Source organism: Ochotona curzoniae, unplaced genomic scaffold (assembly GCF_017591425.1).
Source record: "Ochotona curzoniae isolate NIBS_2020 unplaced genomic scaffold, NIBS_Ocur_1.0 contig_1014, whole genome shotgun sequence".
In the NCBI taxonomy this organism is placed as follows: Eukaryota; Metazoa; Chordata; class Mammalia; order Lagomorpha; family Ochotonidae; genus Ochotona; species Ochotona curzoniae.
Window position 1 is genome coordinate 10,793,155 of NW_024464920.1, and position 25,768 is coordinate 10,818,922.

The 25,768-nt window shown below is 41.3% G+C and overlaps 1 protein-coding gene across 3 annotated transcripts in view; it reads left to right on the forward strand.

The window, feature by feature from the left end:
- CEP83 (centrosomal protein 83) overlaps window positions 1-25,768 on the forward strand; it is a 142,545-nt gene that overhangs the window by 67,353 nt on the left and 49,424 nt on the right. For all 3 annotated transcript variants that reach the window (XM_040980815.1, XM_040980804.1, XM_040980797.1), the window contains exons 4-5: window positions 5,445-5,537; window positions 7,897-8,028. In XM_040980815.1, the coding sequence (XP_040836749.1) occupies window positions 5,445-5,537; window positions 7,897-8,028 (225 nt within the window). The remainder of the gene's footprint in view (window positions 1-5,444; window positions 5,538-7,896; window positions 8,029-25,768) is intronic.

A 25,768-nucleotide genomic window follows, 5' to 3' on the forward strand; every position in this document is an offset into this window, starting at 1 on the left:
TTTCTTTTCCTTCCTGTGGGAAGGGAGGAAAGAATGAGAGAAACCGCACCCAGCATCTTAACTGCATCAGGGCCTGGGTTTGGGGACCAGCTACCCCGTGTTATCCCAGGGTCCCTGATGTGGAGCATGCTCTGAGGGTTCTGCTTAAGTGGTTTTGATAGTTCTGGAATGTTGATTTCATTGCCCCAAAGATAAGGAAATACGTACCCTTCCAGTTGGCTGACACAGTATACCACAGAGTTTCCATCCACCCAGATATTTGCTGTCAATACTTGGCTGGGAGAATTCTCCAATTTGTTCTGCCCTCCATGGTACTAGATGTTCTCTGCAGGCCGTAATGAACTAGTTGTCATGTCCCACATGTGCGTCTGGGTGTGCTGTCCAGTGCACCATTTTAAATAACCAAGGAAGTCTGTTCTGACACATGCACTCCATGGTCAGACCACAGATCCTATGCTTCTCCCCAGGGTTGGAGTTGTGAGTCCAGTGGTTCATCCTGGCATAGGTTGTCTTACCATGGCGTTGAGGTGGGTGCTGTAGCCTGGCCTGGCCTTGCCTAGCCCCAGTTCCAGCTCATGCTGTTGGTTGTTGCAATCTAGCTAAACCTTGAATGCCCCAAGTTCCAGACCTAATATGAGCTGAGTGGTGCTGCGACCCAACCTGGCCTGTCCTACAACCTGTCATGGTTCTCATATCTGCCAATAGGTGTTATAAACTGGCCTAGCCTGACCTGCCCCAGACCTGAGCCACATGTATACCAGTACGTACTGTAACCTGACCTGATCTGGGCTGTTTTCATCCCTGGTTCTTGCATTCACCTGCAGGAACTACATCCTGATGGAAGAGTTCCCCAAGCTCCTCGTTCAGGCCACCTTCCAGTGTCAGATCTCACATACACTGGTGGGTATTTAGCCCAGCCTGACTTGGCCAACTCCTGTCTTCATATGAATAGCAGCCATGCCCACCTGACCTACACTTATTCCAGTTCGTACTGTTGGGTGCTGCAGCCCAGCCATGCCTGTCTACTCCCATACCCAGCTCTTACTTGGTTTAGCAGGGGGAGAAAAGTAGCCCAGCCCATCCTACACTCACCTTGACTCTTAGGAGCACTAGTGGATGCTGGAGTCTAGTCCAGTTTGGCAAACCCATGACCTAGTCCACATCCGTGCCAAGGTATACTGCAGTCATGTCCAGCCCTGGTTCACCACACCCATTCTGATTCTCGCACCTGCCAGTGGGAACCACACCCAAGCTGGGATATCTCCTTAGCTTCCCTACCAGGCCCGCTCCCGGATACAGATGTTCTATCTCAGACTTGTATAGCTCATCCCCCATTTTGGGCTTTATTGTCTAATGCTGCAGCCTGGTCTGGCTCGGCTTGTCCCCAGTCCCAGATCTCATTGGTGGGTGCTGAAACCTAGCTCATCCCTGGCTTTCATGCATACCTGTAGGTGTGGTGTCCTCCCATAGCATGACCCACACTCAATCCTGGCTCCTGCACATGTCAGTTGGATAAGCTTGGCCTGGCACTGCCTGGTCTGCTTCCACCAGAACTAACTCACTTGCTGACGTGTAAAGCTGCCTTACCTGGTCTGACCAACACCCAGGCCTGAATCACATGCTCATCCGGAACGAGCTACGGTCCTCCAGGGCAGTTCCCTAAGATCCTCCACCAGGCCCACTCCCAGACCCAGATCTCACATGTGCCAGTGGGTACTGGGCCCTCACCCAGCATAGTCTGCCTACTCTGTCTAAGCTTTTGTGGGAGCTGATGGATGTTGCAGCCTGGCCTGCCCCCGACCCTATTCCTGGGTGTGCCTGTGCGTGCCTGTGCGTGCTACAGCCTGAACCAGCCCAATCTGTTCCCAGCCTCAGGACCCATGAATATCTTGAGATTCCATGGTCCTGCCTACCTCAGCCCGTCACTACCTGCAGCATTTGAGCAAACCAGTGGACATTGCAATTTCACAGGAGAGAGTCCACATATCCCCTATGGAATGCCCCCAGACGTGGTTTTCTTGCATGCTGAATAGTGTTGAGACCCAGTCTAACATGATCTGTCCCCTGTTCTGACACTCACTAGTGGGTACTATGATTTAGCCCTGCCAGGTAGGCCCCCAGTGTGTTGGTGGTTGGTGGTGGTTGAAGCTAACTATCCCAGCTGAGGTCTCCCATGTGGCCAGTACATCGGTCTGACCCAGAAAGGTCCTCCAGCTCCCGCCTCCAAACTGCTTGACCTTAGCCCTCTCGCTTACCTGCAAGTACAGTGGCCTTGTCAGTAGCAGTCTTCCAGCAGTCATTCCTCATCTGCAGCATATTTCCTCATTGGTCTTCCCTCTCATACCATCCTCTACCCCCTTCCCTGAACAATCCATTATCCCTGCACCTGGGAGCGCATGGGCTCTCCAGCCCAGGCTTCCCTAATGTCTTCCAGTGGAGTAGCATGCTGGCATGGGGCTCTGTCTGCCCTCCAGGGACCTAAGCTCCTGGCATGTGTGCTGGTCTGCTGTATCCCTCTACCCACCCAAGATCCAGGCACGGTTACCGTTCCTCAAGCCCAGTCTACCGGCACATCATGTCAGCATTGCTAATCTAGGGCTCTCCTCCCACATTCTGCCTGGGATCAGGCAGGTTTGGAAATCCCCAGGCTCACTTTGCCTGCCTGGGTGGGAGTCCCCAGGTCCCTGAACGCCTTCCCAGGCAGCATCCTCCAGGCCCCTGTGAGAAGTCTGGCTGTCTTGCTGGCTGAGAGATCTCCTTCCTAATGTTTTACTTCCCAATTGCTGCAGCTGGGATATGACCAGGCCAAAGTAGCTGAGGACTCAGTCTTGGTTTGACACATGGGTGACTGGGAACCAACTACTTAAGGTGTTACCTACTGCTTCCGGTGTGTACATTAACATGAGGCTGGAATTGAGAGCCAAGCCAGAATTTAAATCCATTCACTGTGATAGAGAGTAAGGGCATCCCAAGAGGCATCTCTGTTACTCAGCCAAGTGTCTGCCTGCTGTTTATTTTTTATTTATTTTTAATTTTTTAAAATTTTTTTAAATTTTTTTTAAAGATTTATTTTTATTATATTTTTTATTGGAAAGGCGGATATATCGAGAGGAGAGACAGAGAGGAAGATCTTCCGTCCGATGATTCACTCCCCAAGTGAGCGCAACGGCCAATGCTATGCCGATCTGAAGCCAGGAGCCTCTTCTAGGTCTCCCACGTGGGTGCAGGGTCCCAAAGCTTTCGGCCGTCCTTGACTGCTTTCCCAGGCCACAGGCAGGGAGCTGGAAGGGAAGCGGGGCTGCCGGGATAGAACCGGCGCCCATATGGGATCCCGGGCGTGCAAGGCGAGGACTTAACCACTTGCGCCACTGCGCCGGGCCCTTATTTATTTTTTAAAAGATTTATGTATTTTATTGCAAAGTCATATATAGAGAGAGGAGGAGAAACAGAGTAAGATTTTCCGCTGGTTCATTCCCCAAGTGATTGCAACTGCTAGAACTGAGCCGATCCAAAGCCAGGAGTCAGGAACTTCTTCCAGGTCTCCCAAGCAGGTGCAGGATCCAAGGCTTTGGGCTGTCCTCAACTGCAGGGAGCTGGATGGGAAGAGGGGCTGGTGGGATTAGAGCCAGTGCCCACATGGGATTCCGGCACGTTCAAGGTGAGGATTTCAGCTGGTAGGCCACTGCTTCGGGCCCTGTTTATTTTTAAATTTAGCCCCTTCCTTAGGGGCTAGCTTTGTAGCATACTGGGCTCAGCCATTACCTGCAATAATGGCACCCCCTATTCCTGATCCAGTGCCATTAATGTGTCTAGGAAAGCAGTGAAAGATGGTTTCAGTGCTTGGATCTGTCACCTTTATGGGAGACCTGGATACAGTTCCAGGTCCTTGACCTTGACCTGGCTCAGTCCCAACCATTGCCAAATACTTGGGGAGTGAACCAGCGGATGGAAGACCTCGCTCTCTTTGTGTCTCTCCCTCTCTGTTTTTGTAACTCTGCCTTCTTAAAATTCTGTAAACCTTCTTCAAAAAAAAAATAATAAGCAAAAACTAAGAACTGAAAATGTTTTTTTTTAAGTCTTTCATTCATCACTGCTTATTTCCTAAATATTTTTTTTCCCATGTAAAGACTGGATGAATCAACCTGCAGTTGTCAACTTGTATGTTTATCTGTGTGTGAGTTATTTTTATACCATGGTTTAATTGCCTTTTTTTTTTTAAGAAAAAAAATCATTTATTTGAATTACAGAGAGCAAGGAAGAGTGACAACTCTTCTATCCTTTCTCCCCAAATGGTCACAATGATCGGAGCTGGGTCAGGCTGAAGCTAGGAGCCAGGAACTTCCTTCGGGTTTCCTATGTGGAAATATGGGCCCAAGGAGTTGGGCCCTCCTCTGCTGCTTTCTCAGGCATGTAAACAGGAAGCTGCATCAGAAATGGAGCAGCTGGAGCTTGAACAGGAGCCTGCATGGAATGCTGGCACTGCAAAGTAACAGCTAAATCCCTATACCACAGTGCCAGCTCCAAATTGTGGGTTTTTTTTTTAATAACAAGTATTTGTTTGTTATCATTCTGTAATTTTCAGGTGCTCATTTGTGTTATGCTGTGGTGGGAAGTATTGAGAATATGTCAAAGACCGTCTACTGTTTTAGAGCTTATATAAATCTGAACTTTTTGAAATGAGTTCTATTAGAGAGTATGATAGCAAGAAATCCAAATTAGTTTTGATAGAAAGTCAGCACTTCCTGATTAGAATTAAGTCAGAAGAAAATTTTTTGATTCAGCATTATGCCTTTATTTGCCTGCTTAGAAAAATACATACTCCTTTGTATCTAACACGGTAAACTTAGCTGCCAACGTGTAAGAAGTCATTCATAATTATTACAATAGTAATGATAATAAGCGGCTGTTTACTTCATGTTTGTAGAATTTTTTACATCTCTGAATTCCTGGAATTAAGGGTTTTTTTTTTTAAAGCTTTATTTTTATTTATCTGAAAGACAGAATTAACAGCGACAGGGAGAGAGAGTAAGCCAGATGACCACAGCATTTAGAGCTGGGCCCAAGCCAGGAGTTGCTTCCATGTCTGCTGTGTGAGTGCAGGGACCCGTGTGCTTAGTGCCTCCCACTGCTTTCCCAGGTTTGTTACCAGGGAGCTGGGTCAAGAATGGAGCTGGCAGGACATGAACGGGCACTCGGGCCTCACAAGTGGTAGCCTAACCTGTTGTATCATAGTGATGGCCCTGGAACTGAATTTCTATAAAATATTGCTTAAAATTATTATTCTGGTCATGTAGTGATTTCTGCAAATGAAGTTACTTTAAGAAATATCTATGAATTGAATTATATCGTCCTGCAGAAAAAAGAGGCTTTGAAATTTGTAAAATTGCTGTTTTTAATATTTGTGATTTTATATTTATAATTGCTTATATTTCTCTAAATATTAGGTATTGACTCCACAAAAACTGGAATTGTTAAGAACTGAAATACAGCAAGAATTGGAGACTCCAATGAGAGAACGTTTTCGGACTCTGGATGAAGTAAGTAATTTGTCTAGGAGAACTGTGTGTTTATCCTTAAGTGTCTGTGAAAGTCTTGATGGAAAGTACCATTCTTTGGTTCAAAACCCTGCAACGTTCCCCCTTACAGCCCAGTGCCACTAAGGCCTCACAGGAGTGGACTTCGTTACTTGTTGGAGCTCCTTGTTTCAATCTGTACTGGTCTCCTGCTGTCCTTTGGTATTTCCAAAGTGCTGCAGTTGTAGATTCCTAGCTCTACAATCACATGGGCCTTCCATAATCTCCTGCTAGCCCTTGGCTAATCTCCTGTTAGTTTATTAAAATATCAATGTTCTCAAGGATGCCATTTTCCTATTTATTTTATTTATGTATTTTCAAAGATTTATTGGAAAGACAGATTTACAGAGAACAGTAGAAACAGAGAAGTGTCTCCAATTAGCTGGTACATTCCCCAAATGCCTACAGTGGCTGCAGCTGAAGTAGTCTGAAGCCAGGAGCCAGGAGCCAGGAACTTCTTTGAGGTCTCCCACACGGGTGTAGCTTCCCAAGGCTTTGACCATTCTCTGCTGCTTTCCCAGGCTATAAGCAGGGAGCTGGATGGGAAGTGGAGTATCTGGGACATGAATTGGTGCCCACACTTGCAGGAGGAGGGTAAGGCAGTTGAGTCATTGTAATGGACCCCTATTTCCCTATTTAATATGGTACTACTATTTTTTTTCGTATCCTTACTTAAAACATTGGATCTCTCTTAACTCAGTGTATTTCTTATTTTCTTTCTGGTATACACTGCCTTCTTTGTGTCCTTTTTTCTTCTTTTATGTAGATCTAATTAGTTTTATTGAAAAGGTAGATCGATAGAGAGGAAGGGAGAGAAAAATCTTCCATCTGTTGATTCACTTTCCAAACGGTCACAACAGGCAGAGGTGAGCTGATCCAAAACCAGCATCCAGGAAGCCCCTCTTAGTTTCCCATGCCAGTGGAGGGGCCCAAGGCTTTGGACCATGCTCGACTGCTTTTCCAGGTCACAAGCAGGCAGCTGGGTGGGAAGTGGAGCAGCAGGACACAAACTGGCACCCATATGGGATGCCAGCCTTTGCAGGCGAAGGATTAGCCAGTTAAGCCATTGAGCTGGTCCCCATACCATTTTCTAATATGCTGTAAGGAGGTACTTTAAAAACTACATGGGAAATGGAAAAATAAATTGAACTCCATATGCATTTGAGGAGTCTTTTCAAAGTTTGTGGAAAGCACACACACAAAAAGCTGTACCTCAATTTAAAATTGTTTTCTGTCAGTCAAAGGAAAATATGTTGTTAATAAAACCCTGAAATCCATTTTTTTTCTTAGAAAACGTTAAGGTAAAGAATAACTGAGCTGAGTACTTTAGGAAGCGTGCCTTCCCTGTGAAGTAGTTTCCTTACGCTGGTTGAAGATCCCTGCATCCTTCTGCCCTGATGCTTGTTGTGTTGAGGATTCAGCACACCAGTATCTTTTGCAGAGCGTTAGGAAACAGGATGGAACACCACAGGGAATTGTACATGCTCCCAGTTTGTCAGGAAAGATGGCACCACAGACATTCTTGAGGCTGATATGTTGAGTTAAATTTTCATTGTAATACTTGATTGAATTTTAAGTGATTGTATTAAATATTCAAATACTTTTACCTACTTAGAATTCATCTGGTAAAATTTCTTTTTTCTTTTTTTGTTTAATTTCAAAGTAAACATTTCTGTTTCTCAGTTTTTTATTATTTAGAAAGCAGAGACACAATCATTTCACACTCACTGGTTTACTCTTCAGATAACCTCCAGCAGTAGGTCTAGGCCAGACTCAAGCCAGCAACCTAGAGGTCAGCCTGGATTTGCCACTGCATGCTGAGGTAGTTGAGCCATCCTCACTTGTTGCCTCCCAAGGTGTGCATTAACCAGATGTTGGAACTGAAAGTGCCCTCTGACATGGGATTGTGGGTGTCCCAGCTGGTGGCCTAACTGATGGGCCCAGGGCTCATGCCTTATCCAACTCCAAAAGACAGTGAAAACTAGCTCTATTTTAAAACATGTGTTTCATTTTAAATGTTTTCTTACGGCCGGAGGTCAAAGCTTTTGTTATGTTGTAGTTTTATTATAATGAGAATCAGTGAAGAAATATTAATTGAATGATAATTTGTGTGTACATTCTTCAGTATATACTGCTTCTGTATGTGGGATATTATGAAAGCCTTCCTGAAGTATGCTTATTTTTTTGTTAATTTTTTTTTTTTACTTTTTATCATGACTTTTAGTATTCTGTAATTTAAAATTACGTTTGTCAAAGGGAGTTTTGGAGTGTATATAAATTAATTTATAAGTAAGTCATAAAATGCCATCCTCTTTTAATTTAGGAAGTAGAGAAGTACAGAGCTGAATATAATAAACTTCGCTATGAACATACATTTCTGAAATCAGAGTTTGAACACCAGAAAGAAGAGTTTGCACGTATTTTAGAAGAGGAAAAAATTAAATATGAGTCAGAGGTAAGTGATTGATTATACAAATTCATTATATTGTTGATAACATTATATAACCTTGTATATCCCAAGTTTGAGTTGATTACATAATTAAATTGTAATAATTGATGACATATATATGGTGACAGGGAAAGGTAAAGAATCTTTCATCTGCTTGACTCCCCGGATGGTTGTAACAGCTGGAGCTGGGCCAAGCTGAAGCCAAGAGGCTAGAACTCTGTTCAGGTTTCCCACATAGGTTGTTAGGGTGCAGGAATTTGGTCTGTCTTCTGCTGCTTCCCCAGCTGTGTTAGCAGGCTGGATTGGAAACAGAGCAGTTGGGACTGGAACTGACATTCCAGTATGGGATGCCAGCATCTCAAGCAATTTCAAAACTGGCTGCACCATAAATGTGGTCCTGTTCATTTACTCTTTATCAACAGTTTTCTTGTGTGTGTGTTTTTCTGCAACTTAGATTTTTCTTTTTCTTTTATCTTTTATTGTGGCCCAAACAAGATAGGCAGTGTTTGAGGTTTGCATTGTATAAAGGACCTTGTCTCTCATAGCCATTGAGGTGGGTTCTTCTCTGCCAATGTGAATGTAGTTTGTATGATTCCTTCTTAGTACTGTCCCTTCTGCTTCTTAGAACCAGACCACATCCAGGAGAGTTCCAGCTGTGAGCCGAGCAACCTCTCCCATTGATATAAATAAGGGCTTCCTACCGTGGCTTGTGCCCATTACCTTCAAGACTTTTTATTCTTTCTGATGTCTGCAGCATTAGTATTTCAGTCTGCTTAGAGCATGTCTTCTACTTCAATCTCTTTTGTTTTTGGCAGCTTTTCTACTCATTTTGTGGTTTGTTTCCTGGTCTTACTAAAGATGGAGTTTTGTTTATTTCTTTTCTCAATGGTTTTGTCTGATTTTTTTCGGGATGAAAAAGGAGAAACATCAGTTTTATCCTGTCACACTGATAAATACATTGCTCAGTGCCAGTAGTAGTTCTCTGAGACCTTATGCCTTTTGTATTTATTGCATTGTCTTTATTTGATGTTAAGAGTGAAAAAAAAAAGTTTTTCCTTTCTTTTTTTTATTATTATTTTTTTTATTGTTATTAACATTGTATTATGTGATACAGTTTTATAGGCACTGGGGATTCTCCCCACCCCTCCCATACCCCTCCCCCCATAGTGGATTCCTCCACCTTGCTGCATAACCACAGTTCAATTTCAGTTGAGATTCCTTCATTGCAAGCATATACCTAGCATAAAGTCCAGCGTCTTATTGTCCAGATAAGTTCAGTGGCCTCTTGGGGAGACCTTCTCTGGTCTGAAGGTAGAGCTAACAGAGTAAAGATCCGGTCAGTTAAAAGCCCCAACAAAACCTCAGCATCAATATACAACATTATGGAATTAATTGACATAGTATTGAGTAAACAATATGTTAAAAATAATGCAAGTTCAATTCTTCCAAACACCTGGGTTGAGACAGTATCAATGACAGGTTCAAAAAGTAACAAACAACCAAACAAAAATTACAGGTTAAATCAAGGCAAACATGTAGTATCTAACCTTTTGGGATTTGCTCATTTCCCTTAGCATTATAGTTTCCAGTTGGGCCCATTTAGCCAGTTTTTCCTTTCTTTACCAGTTACTAGATGTTTATAATGTTATAGGCATCCAATTCGAAACTACAACTGCGCTATTTTTGTATTTGCTTTCGTCATCGATGAGTGGATATTTCGTTTGTTTCTATATCTCAACTTTTGTGGATAGTGGTGCGATCCCCACTATGAGCACACGTTTGCCGTTAGTATACTGGTTTCAGTTCTTTGAGATATATACCTGGTTAAAGAATTGATGGAGCATTTGATAATTCTTTGAATTTTTGAGAAACTTAGGCATTTTTTCCCATAAAATGTGTGCTTGTTTACCTTCCACCATACTGTGTAAGAGTTGTTCCCTCTCCTTCCTTACCAGTATCTGTTTTTTGTCTTTTTTATAATAACCATTCTAACTGGAGAGAGGTGTCTTAGTTTTTATTTTTATGTTTAATTGTGTATTTATTTGAAAGGAGAAACACATGACAAAGAGGAGATGGAGAGAGATCTCTCATTTGCTGGTTTGTATCTCCAGTGCCTGCAGTAGCCTGGGCTGGGCTGGGCTAGGCTGAAGCCTTGAGCCAGGAGCTCAGTTGCAGATGGATGGCAGGAACTACTTGAGCCATTGCTGGCTGCATTAGCAACGAGCTGGAGACAGCAGCCAGAGCTTCATATATCTTTTGACTGTGTGTTCTTCTTTGATAAATATTTAAGTCATTTGCCCATATTTCAAATGAATTGTTTTGTGGATTTGTTTGTTTTCTTGTTGGATTCATTGTATATCCTGCAGAATAATCCCTTGTCAGAAAATTGGCAAGTATTTTTCTCCCGTTTTGTGGGTTCTGTGTGCAATGGATGTGTCTGGAGGAATTCCTCTTTTGTTTTGGTGATTTCATGTCTTACAAGTGTCTTATGCACCCAGTGTGACAGTCTAGTGGCTAAATCCTTGCTTTTGCAACTGCCGACATCCCATATGGTTGCCGGTTCATATCCCAGCTATTCCACTCCCTTCTAGCTTGTGGCCTGGGAAAGCAGTAGAGGGTGGCCCAAAGCCTTGGGACTCTGTACCCATGTGGGAGACCTGGACGAAGCTCCTGACCTGGGATCAGCTCAGCTCCAGCCATTTCATCTATTTGGGGGATGATCCATAGGACTGAAGATCTCTCTGTCTCTCCTTCTCTCTGTAAATCTGCCTTTCCAATAAAGATGAAATAATTTTTTAGAACTGCTTCTTTAAGTTGCTTGAGTCAATCTTTATATGAGAGATGGGAGTCAGGTTTCTTTATTCTGCATATAGATACCCAGTTTTCTCAGCATCGTTGTTGAAGAGGCTTTTCTTTGCCCAGTGTATGTTGGTAATATTTTTTGTGGTAAATCAGTTGGCTGTAAATATGTACTGTTTTCATGGGCCTTCTGTTCTATGCCAGTGAGCTCTTGTGTTGTCTATTTTTATGCCAATACCGTGCTATTTTAGTTATTATAGCTTTGTAATGTGTGTGTATGGTTGTAGATACACACATATATATTTTAATGATTGACTTATTTATTTCAAGAGTTAGAGGATCGTGAAGAGATCTTCCATCCTCTGGTTTATTACCCAGATAGGCGCAGTGGCAAGGGTTGAGCTAGGCCAGATTTAGGAGGTTTATTAGGGTCTCCCATGTGGCTGGCAGGGGCCCAACCACTTGTACTAGCTACTGTTTTTCCTAAGGCATTAGCAGGAAGCTGGATGGAGTTAGAGAGACCAGCACACAAACTGGTGCCCTTATAGGATGCCAGTATCACAGATGGTGGCTTTACTTGCTATGCCACAATACCAGCTCCTTCTTTGTATTATGTTTTGGAGTGCTATAATGTTCTTTTTGTTTACTTTTTTCCCCAAGATCTTTTATGATTTCACATACATTGTAAGAGTATTGTTTCCATTTTTTTTAAAATGTCATTGTTGTTTTAATAGGAATTACCTTGAATCTGTGGATTGTTTGTATAGTATGAACTTTTCACTGATGTTAGTTTTTACAATCCAGGAACTTGGAATAATGGCATTCTTAGATTTCTTTCATTAGTGTTACATTCATTGTAGTTATCATTTGCTTTCTTGGATAAGTATGTTCTTGGACATTTTGTTTGACTTTGCAGTTACTCTATGATTGCTTTCTTGATTTCTTTTGTGGCCATTTCACTATTGGTATGTAAATTGTATTTATCTTGTAACCATATTGAATTCGTTTATAAGTTCTATCTCCTCCCCACACACACCCCTGGAGTCTGTCTATATAGAGTCAGGTTATTTACAAACTTGACTTTCTTCTTTCCTGTTTGGATTTCCCTAATTCCATTCTGCTATATTGCTCTCACTGATTGTCTGTATATTTTGAAACAAGGTTTTAATTACCTTTTGTGTTACTTGAAAGACTCAGCCCTGAGGAGTTCCAGAATCTAGCAAAATAGACCATTTTGCCCTTATTTAGCCCAAAGAAGCAGCTGAGCAGTCCAGTCTGCTGAAGCCCTGGGAAACAGGTGGATAGTCCACCTGTCGGTCATCACCCCCCGAGAAGCAGCTAGGCAGCTACCCCTGAGCAGGTTGCTCCCCACAAGCCCTGAGGCTCTGACAGGTGCTCCCTCTGGGTTCTGTGCTGTGATATGCCATCAGACTATTGCTGGGCATGTTGGACTACACACATGTGGGCCCACTGCATGGTCTTATCCCCATGTACTATGTCTAGAACAGATAGTAAGTAAGCTTTGGCCTTCTGACAACTCCATCCTAGCTAGTGGTGCAGTCACACAACTCTTAACAGCCTAGGACACTTGAGATATATGCAGACCTCACAAAGGTTAGTTATCTGAACAAATTACACAGCCACTACACGAAAGCACCTAGCTGGCACAACAGCTAGTGAACTTACCTAACCAGTACTCTCAGACACATTACCAGGAGAAAGTTTTTTTTTTTTTAAAGATTTTTTTTTTATTATTATTTTTTTATTGGAAAGGTGGATATACAGAGAGGAGAGACAGAGAGGAAGATCTTCCGTCTGATTCACTCCCCAAGTGAACGCAACGGGCCGATACTATGCCAATCCGAAGCCAGGAGCCTCTTCCGGGTCTCCCACGCGGGTGCAGGTTCCCAAAGCTTTGGGCCGTCCTCTGCTGCTTTCCTGGGCCACAGGCAGGGAGCTGGAAGGGAAGTGGGGCTGCCGGGATTAGAACTGGCACCCATATGGGATCCCGGGCGTGCTAGGCGAGGACCTTTAACCACTTGCGCCACCGCGCCGGGCCCCAGGAGAAAGTTTTATACTAGAAAGTCACCCTGTAAAATGGGTGAGCCTATTTAGTGTAACATATGCACAAAAACAAATGTGATATCAAAAACATGAAAAACACGGGTAACATGGCATCTCCAAAGAAATACAAAAACTCTAGTAACAGACCCCATATGAAAAGAGGAGCTTGAAGAATTTGATATGATGATGATGATAAGGAAACTGAGTGAGATACTGAAGAATACAAATAATCCAACCAAATTAGGAAAGCAGTTCATGATAAAAATGAGAAATTTAGCAAAGCATTGGTGGGCATTTGGCCTGGTTCTTAAGATAGCAGTTTAGCATCCCATGTAGCCTGTAGTGCCTAGTGTAGTACTGGCTCCAGCTTCCAGCTGATGTACATCCAATCCAGGAGGCGCCAGGTAGCTGGGTTTTAGCTGCTCAGGTGGTAGGTACTGGACTGAGGTCCTAGCTCTTGCTTTTGATCCTGGCTGCAGCCTTTGGGGAGTGAACCTGTGCATGGCAGCCCCCATCTGTTCCTCTTTTCCTCCCTCCCCTATCTCTTTGTCTCTCCTTTCTGTGTCTGTCAAGGAAAATCAGATAAATGCTAGTTTTTGAAGACCCAACCAAAGATCTTGGAACTATAAAATTCAGTAAGTGAAATAAAAAAATGCATTGGAGAGTTTCAACAGCAGAATGGCTCATGCCAAATATGTGAACTTGAAGACAGTCTTTTAAAATAACCCTGTTGGACAAATTTTTAAAAAATCAACAAAAAACAGTGAAGAAACTTGACTCTTACGGGACACCCTTCAGAGAGGGAACTTCGATGTAATAGCATTGTAGAAGGAGACTAGAAGGGAAAAAGGCATAGAAAATCTACTCAAAGGAATAATTGCGGGCACCCAAGACCTCATAGTTCTGAGTGTCTCTTAAAAGATTCAACCTAAAATGACCACTTCCAAAATACATTATACTCAGCTGTCAAAAACACAAAACAGTTTTAGAAACAAGAGAAAAGCATGATTTTACAAAGGAGTTCCTGTTAGACTAAAAACACACATATCAGCAGTAATCTTACAGATAAAGAACAGGATAATACGTTCAAAGTCCTGAATGAAAAAAACAATAGCCAAGGAAAAATACTATATCCAACAATGATATCTTTCAGAAATAAGGGACAAGTAGTTTTTTCCAAGACAAGAATAAACAGAGTATTCATCTTACTACTCCAACCTTAAAAAATTAATCCTCCCCTTGCAAAACGCCAGGATCCTATATGGGCACTGGTTTGTGTCCTGGCTGCTCCACTTCTATCCAGCTCCCTGCTTGTGGCCTGAGAAAGCAGCCCAAAACCTTGGGACCTGCATCCTCACGGGAGCCCTGGAAGAAGCCCCTGGCTTAGGATCGGTTCAGCTCCAACTGTTGTGACCACTTTGGGAGTGAACCAGTGGATGGAAGATCCTTCTCTCTGTTTCATCTGTTTTCTGTAGAGCTGTGTTTCCAGTAAAAATAATGAATTTTTAAAATGAAATGCTTGTTGAAGTCATACAGTAAAAATGAAAGAATGATAACAAATCAAAAACATGAAAGTGTCAATACAACTCAAATCCTTTTCTGAAGAGGATTTTATGTTTTAATTTATTTGAACAGCAGAGTTAGAGAAATCTTCTTTCTACTGGCTCACTCTCCAGATGGCCACAGTGATCAGGCCTAAGCCAGGAGTACGCAGGTTCTTCCAGGTCTTCTTGTGGTTAACAGAGTCTCAGTTACTTGGGCCATCTTCTGCTCTTTCTCCAGGCGTATTCACAGATGTTTGTGTCAGAAGTGGAGGACCCAGGCACTCATTGGCACTCATATGAAATAACCGTGTTGTAGACAGCAGCTTAGTGCCCTGGACCACAACACTGGTGCTATTAGGCTTTCCAGATACTGCATTTTTATGAGTTGATGCAATTTATTCTGATAAGCTGTGATCCATAACTTCATTGCTACTGTCATAATCATTTGGGGTAATCACAAACTCTATGTAAGATGATTAAAGTGATTATTTGGTGCTCTAGCTCCTGTACTGACTAGCTGTTCCTTCATCTGTATCACAGTCCCTACCTAGGCATCTGTTCTATGAGACACCATACTACTGAGATTAGGTGGGTAAATAACCCTGAAATGGCCTCTAAGTATTCTAGTGAAAAAAGGAATCACATATATCTCATTTTAAATGAGATAATGCCGGAAACCACAAAGCCTATTGAGAAAGCCATGTTGAAAGCCAGCATAAGCTGGTAGTCAGGTCTCCTGCCTCCAGATGGTTAACTGATTTGTGAATACAAACGAAAAGTTCTTGACAGAAAATGAAAGTGCTATTCTCAGGGAACATGGATAGTAAGAGCACAGAACAGCCTTATTATTTATGTGGAGAAAGTTTCAAGGATCTGAGTGGAAGATAAAACCAGCCACAATATTTCCTTAAGTCAGAGCCAGGCAAATGCTGATGTGCAGACTGTAGCAGGGTACTCAGAAGACCTAGCTAGGCTGTTGGAGATGGTCATTGTGGATGAAGCCGGGTTCTGGTTGGAGTAATATACCATCTAGGACTTTTATAACCAGAAAGAAGTGACTTTTGGCTTTCAAGGCCACACTGAGTCTCATATAAGGGGCTAATGTGTGTTGAAGCTCATGCTTGCTTTCCGCTCTGAAAATCCTGGTGCCCTTAAAGATTACAGTGAATACATCTACTCTGCTTGGATTTTGTAAATGGAAAAACAAGGACTGAATGAGTTAACATCTCTTCACATGCAAGTTACTGAATATTTTAAGTTCATTTCTGGGAAGCCTGCTGCAAAAATATATTTCTTTCAAAATATTACTGCTCGTTGATAGTGGTCATGAAGAGCTCTCTTGGAGATATTCAGCAAATTGTGTTTTCATGCCTGCTAACATAGCATGTCAGTTGCAGTTTGTGGATGAAGGAGTAATTTTGACTTTCAAGTCTTAATGATTTCAGAAATGTGCACATTTTATAAGGCTGTAGCTTTCACAGGCAGTGATTCCTTCGTTGATTCTGCACATGGTAAACTGAAAACTTCCAGGAAAGGATTCACCATTCCAGATACCCTTGGGAACATTTATGCTTCATGAGACAATGCCAAAATACCAGTGATGACAGGTATTTGAAAGAAGTTGGTTCCCACTCTCAGGGATGACTTGAAGGAATTCAAGACATCAATCTAGGAAGCAGCTGTAGATATGGTAGATAGTAAAAGAACTAGAATTAGAAGGGGACTTGAAAATGTGACTGCATTGCTGCAGTCCCATGATAAAACTTTAACAGGGAGTTTTAAAAAAATTATTATTGTTTATTTTTATTGGAAAGGCTGATTTACAGAGAGACTGAGAGACAGAAAGACAAAAATCTGCTGGTTCACTTCCCAAGGGGCTACAAATGGCTGCATTTGAGCCGATCCCAAGCCAGGAGCTTCTTCCAGATCTCCTATGTGGGTGCAGGGTCTAAAGGCTTTGGGCAGGCCATGCTCTACTGCTTTCCCAGGCCACAAGCAGGGAGCTGGAAGGGAAGTGGAGCAGCTGGGACATGAACTGGTGCCCATATGGCATCCCTGTGCATGCAATGTGAAGATTTAGCCACTAAGTCCATTGCACCTGGCTCAAGGAGTTTCTTGTTAAACATACTCCTTTGAAAGAAATAGGTAGTTTCTTTAGATAGTATCTATTTCTGGTAAAGATACTGTGACAAGATGTAAAACAGCAAACGATTTAGAGTATTGCATGTGTCTGGTTGAGACAGCAGTAGTAGAATTTGAAAATATTGCTCCAATTTTGAAGGTTTTACTTGGGGAAAAATGCTGTTAGACAGTATAGCAGGATATAGGCTCTCTCAGGTCTTATTTTAGTCAGTGGCTACACACTCACTAGCCTTCAGCAGTCACCATTCTGATCAGTGAGTAACTAGCAGTGTCCAACCACAACCCTCCCCATTTAAAAACAGGATTTGCTGAAGACTTAGATAGATGATTGACATTTTTAGCAGTATTTTAAAGTATGTAGATACTTCGGAACCCATAATGCTGCTGTATACTTAATAGATTATGCTATAGTTCAAACATAACTTTTATATTTGCTGGAAAAGCAGAAAATTCACAACTCTGTCACAGTATTTTCTTCCTTGCAATGGTATGAAACTGAACCTGCACTGTTAGATTTGCATATAAATGGAGTTTTTGCATTTATTAAGGATTTATATAATAGTTGCACCATTTTGCTAAAGTAACTAAGTAAAATGTGTTGGTTCTCAACAGAATACCTTAGGAATTTATTTTGTTTTGGTTTTCCTGAGGATGCTAGGAATTCACATAGCTTTCATGGAATTCTGAACTAGAAAAGAATATATGAAATAATGCATGGAAGAAACTTTATCTTTGTGTTTTGAAGATCATCATATTCTGCTTTCTTCATGCTTTTGGCTGTAAGAACATATTAAATCTAGAGTTTTATACAGATGAAATGCTTTATTTGTACATATATAGTCACTATGCAAAAGTGGTTTTATAACATTTTAGAATTCTTTTTTGTACAAATTTTATTTCTGATACTTTTTACATAGTTGATTAAGGTGCAGAGGGTCAAGGGCTAGAGGAAAGTGGGCGTGACCATTGTTTTGACATGCTGTTTTTAACTACTTGTATCTGGTGGTTGAGGAGAGAGACAGGGGGAGAAACCACAATCAGACTTCCACCATCCCAGGGTCCCCATTGTGGGGTGTGCTCCAAGGGTTCCACTCAAGTGGTTTTGATATTTCAACAAATTTGTTTTGCTGCCAGTCTTGCCATTCCAGTCATGATGTAATCTCTCCAGAATCCAGCAGCTGACATAGTCCACCTTAGAGTTTCATTCACCCAGAAATTTGCTGCCAACACTTGGCTCAGGTAGTTGATTGATTTGTTCTGTCCTCTGTTATGGTACCAAGTATCCACTGCAGGTTCCAGTGTACTGTCATATCCTCTGCTTGCAATTTCTTCCATGGTTGGAGTTCTGAGTCAAGGTTCAGTTGAGGGAATCCCCAAAGAAACTTCATTTGTGGTGATGCCAGACCTGTTCTTGTGTGTGCATGCCAGTACAGGGTCTGGCACAGTCTGTCACCCAAATTGGCCTATGTGCACATTGTTAGTTGCAATAGCTGGGTCAGTTGTCTCCAGCCCTGTCTTCTACGCAAACTAATGGGTGTTGTAGCCCAGTCCAATCCTGCCCACTGCATATCCAGCCCCCATGCAAAGCACTGGGAGTTGTAGCTTAGTCGAAGTTATCCACAGTAACCCCCGCCAGGCCCACCTCCTGCCTTGGTTCTTGTGCTTGCCAGTATGTACAGCAGACTGGTCCAGTCTGTGCCACATCCCATTCAGCTCTCATATGTGTCAGAGGGCTTTGAAACCTAGTTCAACCTGACCAGCCCCACTGTCCAGCCTACACATGTGCTGGCTGGTGCCACTCTCTGTCTAGCCTTGAAAATGGAAAACAGTACATAGTTGTAGGTCAGTTGCTTAAACTGATAGACCTGTTGATTAAAAAAACACAGGAGTAATTTGCTAGGGAAGAATTAAGATCTCAGGAGAGAGGGCTAAGGAATATTACATTATGGGTAAAAGTCAGAATGACAGTCACAGTGAAATGTTGCTAAGATTTCCCTAACATGTTCTTCATATTGGGTGAGCTTGTTGGCTGCTATGGGTCAGTTGAGAAGCCCAATTTCCAATGACAAAAGGAGCATTTTTCTGGGTCTCTGAAAATAGTTTTGTTTTGTTTTTTACTCCCTTTACAAGACTGGCAGCACAAAATTGACCATATGCCTCCTGTTCTGGTCTTTATTTTGGTTTAAACGTCAGTAGACATATTGGACAACCTCTCATCCAGTGCTTCATTTTGTTGTGGTAGATTCTTAAATTCTAATCTGAAGTAATAATTTAGGCCCAATACTTCTTTTTCTATAGTATCCCAAGTTCTCTGACTTTTCAGATTATTCTGAAGCTCACTGAATTAGGCAAAAATCTCTCAAATCGAAAGATTATTTTATAGCAGGAATTCTCTGTGATTGATTTTAGAAGGGTTTTATGAAATCTTACTTGGTAAATATTCTTGTTCTAGAATGTGATGTAGAATATATTAAAACCAGGGCCAGGTGCAGTAGCCTAGTGGCTAAAGTCCTCGCCTTGCATGCACCAGGATTTCATATCGGTGCTAGTTGGGTCCTGGCTGCTTTACTTCCCTTCCAACTCCCTGCTTGTGGCCTAGAAAAGCAGTGGAAGACAGCCCAAGGCTTGGGAACTCTGCATCCGTCTGGGAGACCTGGAAGAAGCTCCTGGTTCCTGGCTTTGGATCAGCTCACCTCTGGCCATGTGGCCACTTGGGGAGTGAACCAACAGATGGAAGGTCTTCCTCTCTGTCTCTTCTCCTTTATAAATCTGTCTGCCTTTCCAATAAAAATAAGTAGTCTACGGCCATACCACCCTGAATGTGCCCAATCTCATCCAATAAAAATAAGTAAATCTTAAAAAATTAATACATACCTAAACTTTTTGTAGGCCTACTTTCAAAATATTTTAAGTGTTCCTTTGATATGACCTTGGGAACTAGACTTCTGTTTGTATCAATGTTCTCATATCAGTGATGATATTAAAAAAAGGGGGAGGGGGCTTCTTTATTTGCAAGGATGAATTAAAGAGATCTGTTGGTTCACTTGCCTAATGATGGCAGTGGCCAGGGTTGCCAGGCCAAAGCCAGAAGCTGGGAATTCCATCCAGGTTTCCCATTTAGTGACAGATGCCCTACAGCTTGGGCCATCTTTTGCTATTTGCCCAAGCATATTAGTAGGGAGCTGGATCAGAAATGGAGCAGTTGGCGCTGAAATGATCTCCTGCTGTCATCATAGACAGTGGTTTAACTGGCTAGGCCACAACACTGGTCCCAGAAATGGTTTTCTTGATGGTGGCTGTTTCATGTAGTTGTGAGAATGTAGCTCGTTAGTAAGGTATGAGTACTTGGCACAGAGTATCTCTCATTAGTTTCTTACTTTAGATCCCCTTCATGTTGGTCCCCGTATTCTGTCTGCTGAACTCTTAGGTTCTCTCTTGTGGCTTTTTATAATTTACACAGTTGACTTTTTGTTTGTTTTTGTTACAGTCTTCATGACTTAGGTAGCTTTGATGATCTGACAGAGGTATTGGTTTTATTCCTTTTTTTTTTTTCAATAATAAATAGTTTTATTATTCATTATCTCTTGCTGAAATCTTAGTAGAATTCTTAAGTTTAGAGTGGAAGATTACCTCATTTTTTAGTTCTTGTGTTTTATCTGATAATACATACTGTTAAAGTTTTATTTCTTTTAAAAATATAATGACACAGAGGTGGAGACACAAAGAGATCTTTGATCCTGTAAGTTCACTCTTCAAATGGCCTCAGTGGCCAGGAGTTGGCCAGGTCAAAGCCAGGAACCTGGAACTTTTATTTGGGTCCCTCATGCTCTTGTCACAGACATGCTGGCCCCTTAACCCGAAGTAATTTTATAACTGTTTTTGGAACAGATGTGTAGTTTCAAGAGTTGCTGTGTGAGGATGACATGAGTCTTAGCCATTAAGATTCTGCTTGGGATTTTGTATCCCATATAGTACCTGGTTTAAATCCTGGTTGTGCTGCTAATTCCAGCTTCCTGCCACAGTGGCGGGCGGGTTGGCAGCAGACAGTGGCACAAGTACTTGGTTCACTGCTGCCCACATGAGAAGCCTGCATGGAATTCCCAGCTTCTGGCTTTGGCTTGGTCCAGCCCCTTGTGTTGTAGCATTTGGGAACGAACTATTGATGGAAGGTATCTTTGGTCTGTGTGTCTAACTTCCACACTAACAAATAAGCAAAAGGAAATTGAAAACTTCCTGCTTTCTCCCCCTGCCTTTCTCTTACCAGGCAAATAATGGGGATAGAAGGAAAAGAGATAACTCCCCAAATTAGATACAGTATGTAGGTGATTTCAGTGATATCTCCTTAGTGTTATAAATGGAAAAATATTTTTGTATAAAATACATTCTATTGTTAATTTAACTAAAATCAGTTGTAGTACATAAAAAGGAAATGAGGGAACTTAGTACAGTGCAATAGTAATTGTATTATTGCTGGTTTTTAGGGATGTAAGACATTAGTGAGTTTAAAGACTAGTCTGTTGGAACTTCAGACTTAATCACAAAATATTGCCAGGCACACAGTAAACAATTAATGGTATTACTACCGGTAGTGTCCAAGAGTATCAATCATGATACTAATAATAAATAAAACATGCATGGTAAATAAATCATTTTCAGGTAGAGAACATATTTCTGAATTAGAAATTATAGATGTTGAAGAAGTGAAAGAAGTAAGAGCGAGTAGCAAAATCCAGATCTAATTTATTGAAACACTTTATAAATGCTTCTGTGAATCCTTTGAAACACCCTGGAAGTTAGGTGATCATTATTCCCATCTCAGACATAAAAAACACTGAAACACTGAAGTATCGGCTCAAGTTTACACAGCTGGTAGGCAGAACAAACTGAGAGAATTTCTGCTGTTGCCCATTGTGGAGAAAAAGGAGCTGATTTCACTTTGAGGCCTTCTCTGAAAACAGGAATAAAATGATGGGAAGCAAAGACTTTCTGAAACTGGAACATGGATATCAGGACCATGATTTCCTAAAGGAAGGAAAGCAAATGAAATAAGCTACGTAACAGTCCATCTTTTGTTCTGGATGGGGTTTCCAGGCTGTGGTACAAAAACAGAAAACTCAGAGTGAGCCCCCACTCTTTCAGAACTTGAGAGACCCAAACCCCTAGAAAGTGAGGGGTTGAGTGTTGGGGGAGCTTTAGAGCTCTGTACAGCCAGTAGCCTTCAATTGAGATCTGTTTAATGCATGTTTGTTAAACTGTCCGTGGCCACAGAATGAGAATGATCCAGGTGAAACTGCTGCGTTGCAGCCATTTGTGGATGTGACCAGAGAATGGAAGATTCTGTCTCCCTCTTGCTCTCTCTGACCTCGTAACCCTCTTGTTCTCCACCCCATCACCCTACCATAACTCTGCCTTTCAAATGAATAGATAAATAAATTGTAAATACATGTATTAAAAAAAAAAAGAGAGAGCGAAAGACAATTCCTGTAGTTCATGTGAGTCTAGAAAGAATTTTCTTTTGTTTTTGACAGCCGTGGTGGAAGGACTGTAATGCATGCTGCATGATGAAAATTCTGAAGGATTTTGCCTCAGTAGTAGTCTGAATTAACCAAAAAGGCTACTCTGGCTCTGCCTCGCAAATATAACAGCGAAATTTGAAAGATACCTAAATTACATCCCAGAACAAGAATTCAGGAATAGAAAAGAGTCCAGAACTGAAAAAATATTAACATTTTCAATGTCTTCCATTCATTAAAAAAAAATTACTGGGTAGCCCCAGATTGCTGCATTGGTAAATTCAACCAGGTGTGTAGGAAATAATTTATATCGGTTCTCTGACATCTCATCAAGGAAAAAGAATTTAAAGGAGTATCTTATACTCATTCCGTAAAACTTATGTGATTTACGTAACCAAAGCCATGGTGTTAAGGTGAGTATATCAGGAGCCATAACAAGTCATTCTTAGGCCTCTTCATGGAGGAAGGTTTGAGAAAATTAAAATAGCAATGGTGAGATTGCTTTAGTGAACAATTTCATACGTAGCTAGAACATGTGAAAAAAGGCCACTCAAATATAGAGAACAACTGGAAATTTTAGAGCTGAAAATACAATGATAAGAAAACCTCAGTTGTAGGGATCAGTTGCAAAATTGAAGGGATAGAGATTTTAAAATCAGTCACCTGGGAAGTAAAACATTCCAAATTGCCTAATGTGAATGAACTAGGGAAAATGAAGAGTGTAAACACATGAAACAGAAATGACTATCTGTCCACTCTGTCAGGTAAGCTTTTTGTGTCCTTGAAAGAGCAAAAATGGTAGGGCTGAAAAACGACTGGGAGATAAAATAATAAAAAACTTCCTAAATTTGGTAAAGGTCAGACCTATGGATTCAAGAAGCTGAGAAAATCTCACAGAATAAATCCAAAGAGATTGACCATGAGCAGAGTTAAAGCTAAGGAAAATACATATTGAAAGCAGCCTGAGAACTTAAGCCTTTTAGGAGAGGAACAATTAGAAAATAAGCAAACATTCTTTCAGAAGCCGCAGAACAAGTATTGAGTGCTGAAAAATTAAAAGAACTGTTAATCCAGAATCTCATATACAACATGGTACTCTTCTGGACTGAAAGGAAAGTTATACCTTCTTAAAAGATAAAAAACTGAATTTTGTTCTTTTTTTGCCAGAGATCTGACCAAAAGAGTGTCTTAATGAAAGTGTATGAATAGGGAAAAAATGATACAGGGAACCTCAGAATACAACGAAGGATAAAAGGACATGACATGCAAAACCATGACAATAGACAGTCTTTGACCTCATTAGTTTTCTAAATTTTAGTTTATTAATGGAGTAAAAATTACAATAGTCTCTGATATTGTAGATGTGTATACAGGGAATTAGGATAGTTATAGATGAAAACAAGGTATGTCACTGGAGAAAGTTTCCATTTGTCACTGAGACTGACAACATGAACTCTGTGGGCTATGACAGGTTATGTTACATAATGTACCAAGAACAACCACTAACAAAACTACATGAAGGGAGAGATTAAAAGCATTATGGAAGACAGGCACTGGTTAATATGTTGCTTGAAGTATGCATATCCAATGTTAGAGAGCCTGGGTTGAGTTTTGGTGGCCCTGCTTTCCCTCTGGTCTGCTGCTGATGCACATTCGAGGTGGCAGCAGTGATTGCTCGAGCAAGTGAGCACCTGCCAATCACATGGAGACCTGGATGCGTTGCTGGCCTTGACCCAGCCTGGCCCCCGTGAGGAGGGGACCAGCGGAGGGGAGGTTGCTCTCTCTCTTCCTCCATAGCAAGGTAAAATACAAGTAAATTTTAAAACATAAATAGGTTTAAATGAATGCTAAAAAATGTTGAAGTAGTCACCAGGAAAAGAGGAAAAAGAAAATCAAAACAGGGCCTGGTGGTGTGACCTAGCGGCTATAGTCCTCGCAGTGAATGCACCGGGATCCCATATAGGCGCCGGTTCTAATCCCGGCAGCTCCACTTCCCATCCAGCTCCCTGCTTGTGGCCTGGGAAAGCAGTTGAGGACAGCCCAAAGCCCTGGGACCCTGTACCCGTGTGGGATACCCGGAAGAAGTTCCTGGCTCCTGGCTTCGGATCGGCATAGCATTGGCCATTGCGCTCACTTGGGGAGTGAATCATTGGATAGAAGATCTTCCTCTCTGTCTCTCCTCCTCTCTGTATATCTGACTTTCCAATAAATAAATAAATCTTTAAAAAAAAAAAAAGAAAAAAAATCAAAACTTTAAACAGAGAAGAAATGAAAACAAATTGAGAAACTCAGAATATTCAAGAGAGGGTACCTCAAACAGTTCATGGAAAAATAGAATTATAGAAAAATGGAATTAAAAAAATAGTGCAAGAAATTTTTAAAATCTCTGCTCCGTTTTTAATGCATGTTTTCCATTAATTTGGAGAGCTCATTTTGGGTGGAGAAGAGAAAGAAACTCTGTCAAGGGCAATCCACAATAAGACATCGGAGTGCTCAAATTACATATACCAAATAGAGCTACAAAGTGTGTGACACAGAAAATAAAAGTAGAAACACACTTAACTACACTTGGGACTTTGCATCTTATTTCATAGAACAATTAGAAAATTAGCAAGGATGTAGAATAACTCACCACTGTGAATGAATGAACACTAGAATTTAATGAATATTTGTACAACATTCCTGTCAATAAGAGAACAAAATTTTGAGATGTTCACTGAACATATAGGAAGGTACTTCAGAGAGCTCATAGAAAAATGGAATTAAAAGCATGAACTCTTTGCTGGAAAATATTTTTGTTTGTAATATGTGCAACATGCCTATTAGGGAGATAGTATGCACACATTTCATTTTTTTTTTGGTGCCAAAATAAGTTCATAGTGTAAATTACATTTTCCGTAAACTTTTTGAGGTATTCTCATGTAAGATAAACTACATCCTGGGATTTAAAATAACTCTTAGTAAACTTAAAGTGCTCGAAATTATATAGAGTAAGTTCTCAGACCACAAAAGGATCAAAATAGGAAATAATAACAGAAAAGTAATTGAGAAATATTCAAGCACAGGGAAATGAAGTTATGTGCTTCCAACAGTTGGATGTAAAGCAATTTTAATAACACTGCCATAAAGTTATGTTTCAGAAAACAATGAAAATGTTGACATGAAAAATTCTTGGACACAGCTAAAGCAGTCCTGAGAGGAATATTTATAACACTAAATATATGCATTTGAAAACAGAATTATCAAGTCAGTAAGCTTCCTCTTCTAGCACCTACAAAAAGGTTATCAAAATAAAAACCAAAGCGAGCAAAAGGAAGGACATGATAAACACAAGAGAAGAAATCAATGAAGCTGAAAACGGAGGAAATCAATGAAGCAAAGAGCTGACAAACTTCTGGCAAGACAAAGAAGACATTACCTCTGTCAGGATTGAAACAGAATATCCCTCATGACCTTCCAGACTTTAAAAGATATTACGATAACCCTGTGAACAACTCAAACAACTTTGACAATGTAGATGAATTGGATCAGTTCTGTAACTCCCCTGATATGAAATGGGTAATTTAAACAGGCATATAGCTCTTGGGGAAATTGAATTTGCAATTGAAAAATTTTCCAATGTAACTGAGAATTCTACTAAGTATTTAAGGAAGAATTAAGATCAGCGCTATACAGTGTCTCCCA